At 49.7% G+C, this 12,377-nt stretch overlaps 2 protein-coding genes across 2 annotated transcripts in view; one reads left to right on the top strand and one right to left on the bottom strand.

The window, feature by feature from the left end:
• The first annotated feature begins 63 nt into the window (after window positions 1-63).
• On the top strand, window positions 64-3,591 carry LRIT2 (leucine rich repeat, Ig-like and transmembrane domains 2). The gene is made up of 3 exons (XM_066190636.1): window positions 64-173; window positions 543-1,324; window positions 2,780-3,591. Exons 1-3 carry the CDS (start codon window positions 64-66, stop codon window positions 3,589-3,591), a joined length of 1,704 nt encoding a protein of 567 aa, XP_066046733.1.
• A 4,136-nt stretch (window positions 3,592-7,727) lies between these two features.
• Window positions 7,728-12,377, bottom strand: part of CDHR1 (cadherin related family member 1) — a 42,362-nt gene continuing 37,712 nt past the window's right edge. Inside the window, exon 17 of the mRNA XM_066190634.1 lies at window positions 7,728-8,279. Within this exon, the coding sequence (XP_066046731.1) occupies window positions 7,728-8,279 (552 nt within the window). The remainder of the gene's footprint in view (window positions 8,280-12,377) is intronic.

Here is a 12,377-nt window from a genome sequence, read left to right as displayed (position 1 = left end):
CTTCTTGGAGGCTGTTGGCGTGTTTGGTGCAAACCCCTGCACAGTGCTTTCTTAAAGGAGAATATGGACCCTGTCTGTCATATTTTTCTTCTTCTTCTGGCCTTCCACAAGATAAACCCATCTGTTTCATCTTGCATAACAGGATGCTCTTGTTCCCAGGACAGCTTTGGAAGGTAAGAACACTGTTACCCCTGTTGTAGCAGCAGTGAAGTGGCTCAGACAGCCCCAGTAGGAACCTGCCGATGATGTGAGCACCAAGCAGACTGATGCATGGAGTGCCACCTCTAATACTTGAATTGTGCTGTCTTGAGCATAGAATTATTTCCCTGAGATATGTAGCTACATACATAGCCATTTTTATGACTTAATTGCATTCTTTGTGGTAAAATTGGTGTAAACCCCAGGGATGGATGGATAGCTTATGCATGCCCTACAAACAATACCTTATTATTATTCAAGTGCTTCTAGACCTGCATAGGGAACTGGTTTATTGGCCACAAACGTGGTGTGTGACCTGGAAAATTTTCTGGTTTCCTCCCTAGGAGTTTGCTCTGTATGTCTGCACTGCTGAGGCAGATCCCTGCAAACATCCCTCAGGACATCCGGAAAATTAGAATAGAAAATTCTCACCTAACAGAATTGCCTCGAGGGTCTTTTGAGAACGTTAGTGCCTTGGAGTATCTGTGGCTCAATTTTAACAACATCACAGTGATGCACATCAAGAGCCTGGAATTCCTGCCGGCTCTGAAGGAGCTGCGCTTGCAAGGGAACAAATTAAGTTCGGTGCCATGGACAGCATTTCAAGACACCCCGACTCTGAAAATCCTGGATCTGAAGCACAACCGACTGGACGTCCTTCCAGAACACGCACTGCGCTATCTGCCCAACCTGACCTATTTAGATCTATCCTCAAATCAGCTTACCATCATATCCAGGGATGTCTTCTACAACTGGCCCGTCTACCAGAGAAGCCAGAGGATGGAGGGGCCGCTGGAAGCGATGTCCAATGCCGTCCTGGCCCTCCATGACAACCCGTGGATCTGCGACTGTCGCCTGCGGGGATTTGTCCAGTTTATCAAGTCCGTGGGCCCACCTATTATTCTGATGAATTCCTATTTAACCTGCTCAGGCCCAAAATTCAGGACAGGGAAGTTTTTTCATGAAGTGGAGCTTAACAGCTGCATGAAGCCCCTGACCTCAGCCCTTGACACCAACCTGACAGTCCCAGCAGGGTTAAACATCACCCTGACCTGCTTTGTGCAAGCCAGCCCTTCCCCGGCTGTCTGGTGGACCTATGCACTCAAACTTTTAAGGGCATTTAATGGTAAGCAAAGCTTTTTTTCTTCTTCCTTTTTTTTTTTTTTTTTTTTCTCTCATTAAGAATTTATGCTGTACCATCCTACTTACATAGGTCTGCAGGCCATCACAGTCACCACAGCAACCCAGCCTCTTTAGAGCACCACAGTTATTGTGGTGGCAGTAATCCAAATGATCTTAATCATCCTGTGCATCTAAGCACATCTGACCAGCATAAGAAGAGCTGCTTCATGGAGGACATCAGTCAATGATGAAAGGAGCATGGCCTCATTTTTATACAATTATCTTACTTGTGGATTTTAAGAAGCAGCTCCTTCCTCATGATACATGATGTAGGAGCTACTAATCCTATCTTAGTTGTACACATTGAACAAATACATAGTTATCTAAATATGCAGATATATTCACTATGTATTATACACTACATACTTTACTATATGTCATATACCATATATATATATGCACCCACTCTGTATATGTGCATGTGGATGTGTTTGTATGAGCCCACACTGATAGACTTGTATGTTCCTACACTATTCCCATGTATTCCCTCAAGAAATACTACACAAACCACAAAACCGTGCTGCCCTGTTTCCTGTCTGTGTCCATTCATGTCCTGCATGAACTGAAACAGAGGTGGTTGTTTTCCTGAAGTCTCGCTTGTTTATATTCCTTAGCAAAGGTGTTGTAATATGAGACCTTTTCCTCTTCCTCCCAATCCGCCCTCCCTCACGTTTATTTTTACTAAGAGCCTTCAATAGGACAAGCTGCTATTTTCATCAGGTAAGGTAATAAGACATACAGGCAGCCAGCAAACAGATTCCCTGTGTCCCTAATAAGCCAGCTAACTAAATAGGATAGCATTAGCCCTTAATCCTGGGCTGATATTTGCTTCAATTGCAGCACTGTAGCACCACTTGTGTGTCTTTCCACAAGCACATGCTGATTAATTACATACAGTTTCTTCTCAACCACAGCCACACACCCGTTTAGGTAGATGACAGGGTTCCACACTGTTCTTAAAAGTGCATTTCACTTCCAGCCAAACACTTTCTGGCTTCATTCACCTATTTTGGCCTGAGCCTCTTGAGACTGACATTTTTAATCCTAGCAGAGGCTGCAGCAGGTGTCCAAAATGTAGGTGTGCCTCCTCGGTGCCTCTCCTGGATTGCCCTGACCTAAGGGGGCTGATTGCCTCTGCCCATAGCAGCTTCTCCAGCTGCTTGTACTGGTTCAGGGCTCGGACACGCTCCATGCCTCCCACGCCTGGCCGTCCCAACGCTAAGTTTATTGCCTTTCAGACAGACATTTTGCTGTCAGCTCTGTGGGGTCTGGCACATTCCTGTGCCCCTCTTCCTTTCTCCCTGGGCAGGGTGGTTCCTGGGCGGGCCCCGTCCCACACCGGCCTGGGGCTGCCCAAGGGCACGGCGGCTCCCTGCTGACCACTCGCCTCTGCCCGCAGTGTCCACGGAGCCCATCAGCGAGGACACCGTCCGCTCGGAGCTGCTGATCCCGGCGGCGCGGCCGGCAGACGCGGGCAACTACACCTGCACGGCCGCAAACTTCTTGGGCAACGCCTCGGTGGCCGTCAGCCTCCGCGTGGTGGCCCCGTGGGCCTCCACCACGCCCCGCGGCTGGGCGCCCGCGGCCCCCGCCGAGCCGGGCGCCCACGTGGAGGTGCGCATCGCCAAGCAGACGGTCTACGGCATCACCCTGGAGTGGTTCGCGGCGGCGGCGGCGGCGGCGGAGCCGGGCGAGACCTGGTACACCCTCCTGGTGGGCCGCTACGACGCCGCCCAGAAGGACACCATCTACATCGGGCCCGGGGTCAACACCTACTCGGTGACCGACCTGCTGCCCGCCACCAAGTACGAGGTGTGCGTGGCCGTGCGCAACCAGGCTCCCCGCAAGGGCCAGTGCGTCGTCTTCGTCACGGGCAGCGACGTCAGCCAGATGGAGCAGCGCGAGAAGCTCATCCACATCGTGGTCATCGTGTGCGCCATGGTGCTGGCCGTGCCCGCCGGCATGTACGCCTGCACGGCCGAGGCGCTGCCCGGCTGCCTGGCCCGCTGCCCCAGCGCCTGCCCGCGCCGCCGCCGCGGGAGCCCGGCGCAGGCGGCGGGCAGCAAGGAGAGCACGCTGGACAGCCTGCCCGCCGGCAGCGAGGACGGGCTCTGCCGCCCCGACGGCGGCCGCGGCCCCCGGCGGCCCCCGGAGCGCCAGGAGCCCGGCAAGGCCCGGCCGCCCCACAGGAACAGCGCCGACCTCTACTAGGCCGGCCCTGCCCGCCCGAGGGCGCGGCCGCTGCGGCGCCTTCCACACGCGGGCCGCAGCCGGGGCCGGTGTTCTGGAAGGATGGACAGCGCCGGGGCGGCTCTGTGCTGCGGGGACTCGGCTGTCGGCGGCGGGCTTGGGAGCCCCGGGAATGCAGGTGCCCGGGCTGGCCGGCCACGGGTGTGGGTGGAGCGGCGCCTCCCCGGGCTGGCCCTGCAGCACTGTCACGGAGCAACGCACTCCAGCACACCGAGAAAACCAACACTAACAACAAAACACCCCCTGAAGCAATAGTAAAGCTTGTGGCCAAAGGCCAGAAGTGTCCCCTCACGCACTCGCTCGCTCAGGTGTGTCTTTATTTATGCGTGTCCGCAGCTCTGTCCAGTGCCAGGTGCCAGCTTCTCCTGTGTGCCAGCTCCTGGGAACGGACAGGGGAGCTGGGCACGGCTGCGGTCACAGCCCAGCAACAACAAATGGTGGGGAGGATTGGGTCAACACGGTGAAGAGATTTTATTTTAGTTGGAGAAAAAATTATTTTGACAAGAGGTGTTGGTTTTGGGGGTGGTTTGTGTTTTTTGGTTTTCTTTTTTTCTTACTCCTTAAGGTTTACGCAGCCCTAAGAGATTCACAGCTTTGGTTGTACCACAAACAGGAAAAGTGCAAGTGCTTGAACCAGGCTGGTGGCACAAGTGGACAGGCAGGGAACATAGTGGAGCAGGGGGCTGGATGCTGAAGATGCAAGCCAGGCACATTCCCTAAATGCAGACTGCTTTGAAACCAAAGCTCGCCTCCTTGCTAGAGGCAAAAAAGCCCAAAGATGCACGTAAAAGTGACTGCCTCCCGCCTATGGAGCAGCTCAGTGCTATGATTCTCAGGGGTCTGACGACATGTGACTTACTATTTTTCTTTTTTTGACCTCATGCTTTCCAGCACAACCAAAGCATGTGGCCCGTAGACTCACAGTCCTTGTTATATGTGTTATAGATCGTTTCAAAAAGAAAAATGTAGACACCCCAGCTGTTTTAAGCTTCATGCTGTGGTAGCTTGTCTTTCTAACTGTATTTTGGTTTTTGGTGTGTGTTTTCCATGCTGTCTCTCCTCAGGCCCTATGATTCCTCCCCCAGCACCTCCTGCTATACTGTACTGCACAGCTTTTTAACAGAGCTCTGTTTTGTCACTGCTGACTGTTGCTGTTAATACTTCACAGGACTTCCTAGTCTTGTCAGTCTTTTAGTGTCAAAGCAATAAACATGACAGGTTTTCAGAATACACAGAGGTCCTCTGCTTCATCTCTGGCCTTTTACAGTTACAAATTGCAAAGAAACCTGGATTCCAAGGAGCTCTGGGGTTTGGCTGCAGGGATGGAGGAGGCCAGGCAGCTTCAGTACAAGTCACAGGGGTCTGGAGTGGTGAGGAAGGAGCAGACATGGCTAATACAGCCTGAGGCATGAGCTGATGCTGGTTGAAGACCAGTGTGGGGCCGTGGGTGAGGGGGAGTGAATAACAAAGCGTCGTCGGTAATGGCTGGCCTTCTTCCACCCCGGTCAGCAGGGAGGGACAACAGCACACTGTAGGACTGGAGAGAGTTGCTGAATCACAGTGAGGAAACAGCCAGGGAAAGACAAAACGACATGGAGGAAGTCCACAACAAACCTCAGCGCCTGGACACTGGGATCAGACTGGACCTGCAGCCTCCCCGCCCCGGGGCCGTGCTGCAGTGGGCTGTACCACGGGAGCTCGGCCGGGGCTCTCTGTGACCCTGCCCACGGCCAACGGCACCCTGCTTCTCACCTCCTCTCCTTCCAGCCTGCTCTTGTCCAAAGCCCACACAGCCCCTCTCCCGACTTGCAGCCTGCAGGAGGGCCCATTTGGTCATCCTAAAATGTGGCCTGGCTGCCTGTGGCTGGTCATGTAACAGGCGATGGCAAAGCAGTGCTGCCAGCGGAAGCACACCAAGCACAGAAGCACCTTTTGCAGATTTTTTTAACATTTATTTATTAAAAAATCCTTGAAGTTGAAATACAGAGTAACTGGGAAAGAGTCTCACAACATAGTAATAAAACATCTTTATTGCCTCTTATATATAATCTCTAAGACTATAAGCCTGTAATTCCTGTTAAATCTGACTTAATTGAATGGTCTTTATAGGCTTTCCTCATTAGAGAATGAACACTGAATACTGGCAATAACACAACACTGGGAAGACAGTTGTATGGGGAATAAATCAGGAACTTTGGGGAACATTGCAGAACCTGCGGACACTCAGCCAGCAGAAGGCAGGTGCTTGCACAGGGCAGCAGGAGTGGGGTCAGGGGCTGCACGTCCCCTCCCTCCAGCCAGCTTATGGCCGGGGACAAGGACGAGGTGATTGGACAGGTGAGAACCTGGGCCTCATATCACAGTGCTCCAGGAGGAGGGATAAGCAGGAAAACAGTAGAGAAAAGGAGAGATGTGACAGCAGAGGCTCTGGGAGCAGCGCTCCTGCCATGGCCCCCAGCTGGGACTCTGCTGCAGAGATTTTCCTTGTAAGTCAATAATTTCCTATTCAGCTATCTGCTAAACTGATGAAGTCCTGGTGCAAAAAGGGGAATTATTTCAGCTACTGGAAGGAGAGGAGATCCTGAAGGCCAGGTCTGCTGGTTCAACTGAAATGACAGCTGGAGAACTCTCATGAACCCCTTGAATTAACACGGTGTGTCCTGTCAGGTTTGCTCCCTACCTTGGTGTTCCTGGTACCATGACAGCACAGCTTCTCTGAAGGGCTGGGTCTCAGAGAGAGGGTGCAAGATGCTGCTCCCCAGCCAGCTTGGTTGGTGCTGCCTTCTCCCCAGGGGATGGGAAACACCCAGGGCCAGATGAAAAACATCTCCTCAGAAATAAACCTGAGGGGGAGTTTGTGGGGTAGATCCAGTGAAAAAAGTGCTCTGCTCTCAGTGCCTTTTTACTGTCATGTAACAGGAAAAAAAACCTGTCAGCTGCCCTGCCAGTACCCTCCCATCAACTGTTGTTCAATTTACTCAAAAATGCTGGTAAGAAGAACCTGAATATTTTATTTATTTATAAGGAAACCTCCTTTTGCACACACTAATCCCTGCAACAAGCCAGGAGAGGTGATGAAATATATTCCTTGACACCTTCTGCTAGCAGTGTACAACACCACATGATCTTTCCAGACACTTCCCTGACCAACATATGCAACTTTCCAGCACTTGTCTCTGTCTTCCACTTATCATTTGCATCTCAGTTTTACCTTGTCTTCCCTGTGTTTTTATTCATGTCCTTCTCCTGCTGGACTCCTGCTCTTTTAGGGAGCAGTGTCAGAAGGAGGCAGTGTTGAGTGAGCGCTGCTATTCAACTTCTGTGCTCAAATCTTGCCCCTGCTGGTCCAGGGAAGGCTGAGGTGCCTCTCCCATCCCTCCTCAGCAGGCAAGTCCAGGGCAGAAGCAAAGTGCAGCATCATGTCAATGTGCTCTCGCAAAACCCAGCGTAAGCTGCAGGAAAAGGATGAACTACTCCAAGCCTGCCCGCTTACCTTTTGGGAATGAAGGTACTCAGGCCACGAGCACATCGCTCCGCCAGCTGTTGCAAAGCACACTGTGCTCTGGGGACAGGGCAGTGTCACTGCTGTAGGAGACCTGCACCTCGACTCAGTGCTGCTGCTACAGCCAGGCCAACATCTTCAAAAATGGGTCTGGGATTTGAAGAGATGGATTTTCAGACACCTCAAACCCACCTGCCAGACCAGGTCAGAAGAAGCATCCACCAGGGCCTTGGCTGCAGAGCGTCTTGTTTGAAAACCCAAGCTCTGGGTAGAGACCTCCAAACCAGGGGCAACCTGAGTCCCTGCTGACCTGGGGAGACTGTGGCTGGCACACTCAGCACCGTGGTCAGACACAGCTGCAGGGAGGGCCCATGGGACACGGCCGAAGGAACCGCAGTCACAACTGGACATGGAGGCAGCGCTCCTGCCGGGGGGTGACTCTGTAGCACGTGGTACTTGCAGAAGGTGAGGGGTGGCTATCACAGTGAGAAGCCGCTCTGGTTCACAGGGTGCTGACAGACACAGGGAAGAGACAGCACGTAAAAATATCCATGCCCAGCCACAGCCTGCAGTCTCTGGGGGCTGCTGAGGGCACCTAGATGTGGGGCTCCCCAAAAGCTGCGTTCCTCTTCTCAAACCTCATTTTGAGCTCTGACACGAGGGCGTTGTGGGTGCTGCTGTGACCTTTCTTCTTTGGTGGCTTGATGACGTGCTTGGGAGTGAGGGAGCCGGACACGGTTGGCACCCGCCACCCTGGGGCATCGCCCCGGGGAGCCAGGGCGGGGGGTGGCGGGGGCAGGGGGGCTGCCGGCGGCACGGGGACAACCTGGACGTTGTTGTTGCTGTTCTCATTGTGCAGGCTCTTGACGTCCTCCTCAACGACAAACTTCTCTGCAGCGTTGCTGGGCCTCTTGAACTTCAGCCACTCCATCCTGACTGTCCGGGATGGCGGCATCTGTCTCTTTTTTATGATCCGTCTCACCGGCATGACTTTGTTGGACCGCTTGTTGCGCCAGAACATGGCAGTAGAGATCATGATAGTTATCAGCACCATTATGCCCATGACACCAGCTAGCACTCCTAAGGCTTTCATGGGGTTATCTTTAGTTTGCATCAAAAAGGCGGCCATAGGCCCTTTGTGAAGAGTCTGTAAAGGAGTACAAAGAAAACACATAACTTACTCTAGGGGACAGACAGTGACCCAGAAATTTCATTTGTCCAAAATATGTTACAAGTAGAGCTGATTGATGGAAGTTGTCTCTGAAAAAAAAAAAATGAGAGTCACGCAGCCAGTCCAGCCCAGGGGTGGAGAATTTAGATGGGGCCAGAGACTGGGTAAACATTTTAGTACTGTGAGGTAGATGACTTGAGCACAAAAGCTTACAGAACTATTGCCACCAAATTAGGGCAGACTCCTGCATGTCACCATAGTGTTTAGCTTGCAAGAATGGAGCAAGGAAATAATTGGCTCAGTTACTGAGCATGGCATTGAAAAGGATCAGGAGAAAACTTCTGCCTATAAAATGTCAATGTACAAATGAGTAGTTAGCAGATATGTGCTGCATTCTGTTTTCAAGTACTCTTTTACAGACATAACAAAACTCTTTGAGGTAGGGGAGATAAGTGGAGCTAAAGAGCTTTGTTTATAGAAAGAAAAGAAATCAGCAATGACATAAGCTACATATGGCATATTAAGGACAAATGAATGGCCAGTTCGCTTTCCAGCTTAGCACACTGTGCGTCTCGGAGGTCCCCGTATAATTTTGCGGATTTTGCCCTGCGGGTGGAGCTTGGATCTTTTCACACTTTTCCAGTACATGATGGTGGAGATCACCATTGTAACAGAAATGGTGGAAAGGACGCCACTCATGCATATTCCATATATTGTCCATGGACGCTTCTTGAGGCCTAAAATATAGGATTTTACCCTGGACTTGATCTGGAAATATCAAAAATAAGAGAAATGGTCAACCCTCACTTGGTTATATTTGAAGGAGGCCAGTATCTATAATAAATACAGCTGGGGAACTAGGCTGAAACGTGTACAGGCTAGAGAGCCTATAAAATAAAGGGAGCTAAGTGTTGAACTAGGCACAGGAGAGGAGGCAGTTGCAATGATGTTGAACTGAATCCAGAAACAGTAAAAGAAGTTAGAAAGCACATATAAACACCTGGCTAACTGGGGAATAAAGGCTAGAGGCATGGCACATAGATCACTCTTATTCAGGGCATGGCAGCCCATCCTTGGACTGCGTTTCCAAGAGAAGTTCATCGTGAATGCAGGTGGTATCTGAACAGACAGTAGTGCTATGCCAGGCCAGGAGATGCTTCAGAAATGGCACATTCACATGCAGGTTTGGTTACTGAGAGTTGGTCATAAAGTGATGTGTGGCTGCAGGAAGACAGGGCTGCCCACGGTGCCCCAGGCCCCTGTCTTTGACTCCATGGGGGAATCCTCACCCAAACTTTGCACATCTAGTGGTCTAGGTTTATTTAGAGGTCTAAGCTCCCAGCTTTTGGTCAATGGGTAGAAAAGGACACCTCTGGAGCAGGAGTCACCATATGCTAAAGTAGGTATCAAAGACAGGGTGTATAAGGAGAACCTTGTGAGTGGCTTGGACTTGAACCTCCGACTTGTAGATCAGATGGATTTCCCTGTATGACTGAATCTAGGATGCCCGTCTCTTTGCCCTCCCCAGTCTGGGAGTATCACAGAGTGTGCTTCAGAGTACCTCTTGTCATTAATGTCACATCTGTAAACTTGGGGCATATAAATTAACTAATAAACACTGCCTTGTCTTAATTTCTGTGTTTTCACAACCGATCCCTAACACATTATCAAGCCCACTCTTCTACCCTGAATGTATCCCATTGCCAGCAAGAAAGGGGCAAAGAAATTCTAGTGGAACCCACAGACCATGTCACTAGGCAGGTAGGGATAAATTTTCATCATTTTGCTGTGCAGAGAGTTCTTCCAGTATTTAATTAGGAGTGGACATGAACTAGAAACCAAAAGCAAAGCAGCCCATGACTTTGGCAGAGCTTAGATTCACATCAGCTTTGCTGTTCTGCATTACTTGGATTTTTTTTTTTTTTTGTACTTAAATCCCATCAGATGATACAAATTCTACCCTGGCTTACTTAGCTTCATGTGAAAGTCAGATGAATTAAGTGTCAGATAAACCCTGCTAAGTTGTACGTGACCTGAGTCCACCTGTTACGACTTTTGTCAAGATCTCTTATAGGAAGGCACTGATGGCTGAAGAGTATTTGACTAGGTATTTGAAAACCTTGAATAAACGAGATTAGACAGAAGTACATGTTGCCCGTGTACTACAGCTGCAGAGAAGAACAGATAAAAATTTTCTGGAGAGTTTTGGCATGTGGCTTCGTTCAATCCCCTGGTCTCAGCAAGTCTGGCATCTGTTCAGAACTTCCAATGGTGAAGAGATGATTAATACCATAACTAAACCCATTAACAGCTAGCTGGTTCAGCCTCTATTCTAGTTACTTGACCTTTACTATACAAAGCTTTGCCTGGAATTAGCCTTGGATGACAACTGTTCTGCATAAAGATATCAGGCATTTTGTGAGCACGCAGTGGGAGAGTTTCTGTTTGTCATGGCCATGACACTGGCAGGATAAATACAAGGAATAACTTGCAGTGCAAGCCAGGAATGTCATAATCTCGGCCAGGTTGCAAAGAGACTTATGGAAAGTGCACATTTAAAACATCTTCAAGTCCTTGTGTCGATTGCCAGCAGTGCCATGTCGCCAGCTCAACAAATAGTGCCACTTTGCAATTGCTGAAGCTGTTGTTTTGTCCTGAATGGCATGCTGCATTTTGAAGAGTACTGGTTTTTCTGGTACACATAAAATAAAAGCAGATACACGATGAAATGGAAGCTGTCATATCTCTGTGGGCCAGGACCTGGAAGAAACACTCTTTCTTAACAGAATCAAAAGAGTTAAAATACCACTGCTCACAGAAGACAATGCTCTGCTGTTTTTTTTTTGTTGTTGTTGTTGTTGTGACAGCTTCTCAAGGGCCTTTCCTAATGCATGGGTAGCAGTAAGCAGAGCACATAGGCCAAGTAGTCAGAAGCTGGACCCAAAAGGAATGTGGTTAAGCTGTTCGATCACAAGAGCAGCCAAGGCTCACCAGAAATATTTAGGAGTCTAAGTAGGTGAACCTGTTTAGAGCCCAAGCTATTTCAGATTATTTGTAGATGTGGCACTTAAGGGATGTGGTTTTGCGATGGATTTGGCAGTGCCGGATTAACAGTTGGACTCAATCTTTAAATGCTTGGTTCGATGATTGTGTTAGAGACAACTTGGGCTGTGTTGACTTAAGCAAGTGGATCTGTACAATCTGTACAATGAACCAGCTGGTTCTGAGGGGCCCACCTCCACGCATTCAGTGTCACAGGGCTTTTTTCTAGCCTGGTTGCAGGGAGGGACTGCCTGTTGGTGCCCAGGCACACTAGGTGTGCTCCCCAACTATATTTTCGTCTGAAAGAAGTCCACCTTGTATCCTTGGAGCTATGTGAGGCACAGGCACAGTATGTGGGGATGATCAGGAGATTTGCTTCAGAAGTGACTCCTGATCCGAGGTGGAACACCAGCTGCCCCTGCAGTGTTTATCCCAAAGTTCAGTGCTATCACTGTATATGAAAGCTGTGTTTGCATCACTTTGCAATATAATCACCAGCATGAGGCAAGACTTCTCAAATCAAACCAGTATTTTTTTTAAAAAAAATTACTTTTTTCTGTCTTGTGGGAAGAAGAGGCTAACTGCTCTACAAATGTGGCAAGGACTGTGCAGTGCCGTCAGCCACAGCTCCCAAGGTTGCAGTTAGTACGAGACAGAAGATCTCCATGTTACTGCAAAGATTTTTGTTGAGCCTTTGAGTTAGAAGAGTCTAAAAATGAGACTCACCAGCTATATTTAGAAGTCTAAATGAGTGGCCAAAGCTATTAAGAACGACAGATTATGCTGCCTAAATACGGACTTAAGCCTCAGTCCATGAGGAGGTGTAAATAAACGCCCCCTCTACATTTGCAGAACCTCAGTGGAGTCATCAAGAGGCCGAGGGATGCCCCCATCAGGCCAATCTTCAGGAAGAGGAGTGGGAATCAGCCTTCTCTGAAAATATCAGGCAGCAGGAATACATTTCTGAGTGAGACATATGGATGGAAAAAGACTGGCTTTTCCAGCATATGTTTTTTATTCTGTGAAAGAATA

The sequence above is a fragment of the Chamaea fasciata genome, unplaced genomic scaffold (assembly GCF_029207755.1).
Source record: "Chamaea fasciata isolate MVZ Bird 193981 ecotype frontalis unplaced genomic scaffold, bChaFas1.0.hap1 SCAF_9, whole genome shotgun sequence".
Lineage (NCBI taxonomy): Eukaryota > Metazoa > Chordata > Aves > Passeriformes > Sylviidae > Chamaea > Chamaea fasciata.
Note: the sequence above shows the minus strand (reverse complement) of the source record. Positions and strands in the feature narration are given on the sequence as shown.

Excerpts from the sequence above, each read along its gene's own strand:
- LRIT2 (XM_066190636.1), top strand. The coding sequence starts at position 64 with ATGGACCCTGTCTGTCATATTTTTCTTCTTCTTCTGGCCTTCCACAAG. Across the intron at positions 174-542 it reads TCCCAGGACAGCTTTGGAAG|GAGTTTGCTCTGTATGTCTG; the intron begins GTAAGAACACTG and ends TTTCCTCCCTAG. Across the intron at positions 1,325-2,779 it reads ACTTTTAAGGGCATTTAATG|TGTCCACGGAGCCCATCAGC; the intron begins GTAAGCAAAGCT and ends CTCTGCCCGCAG.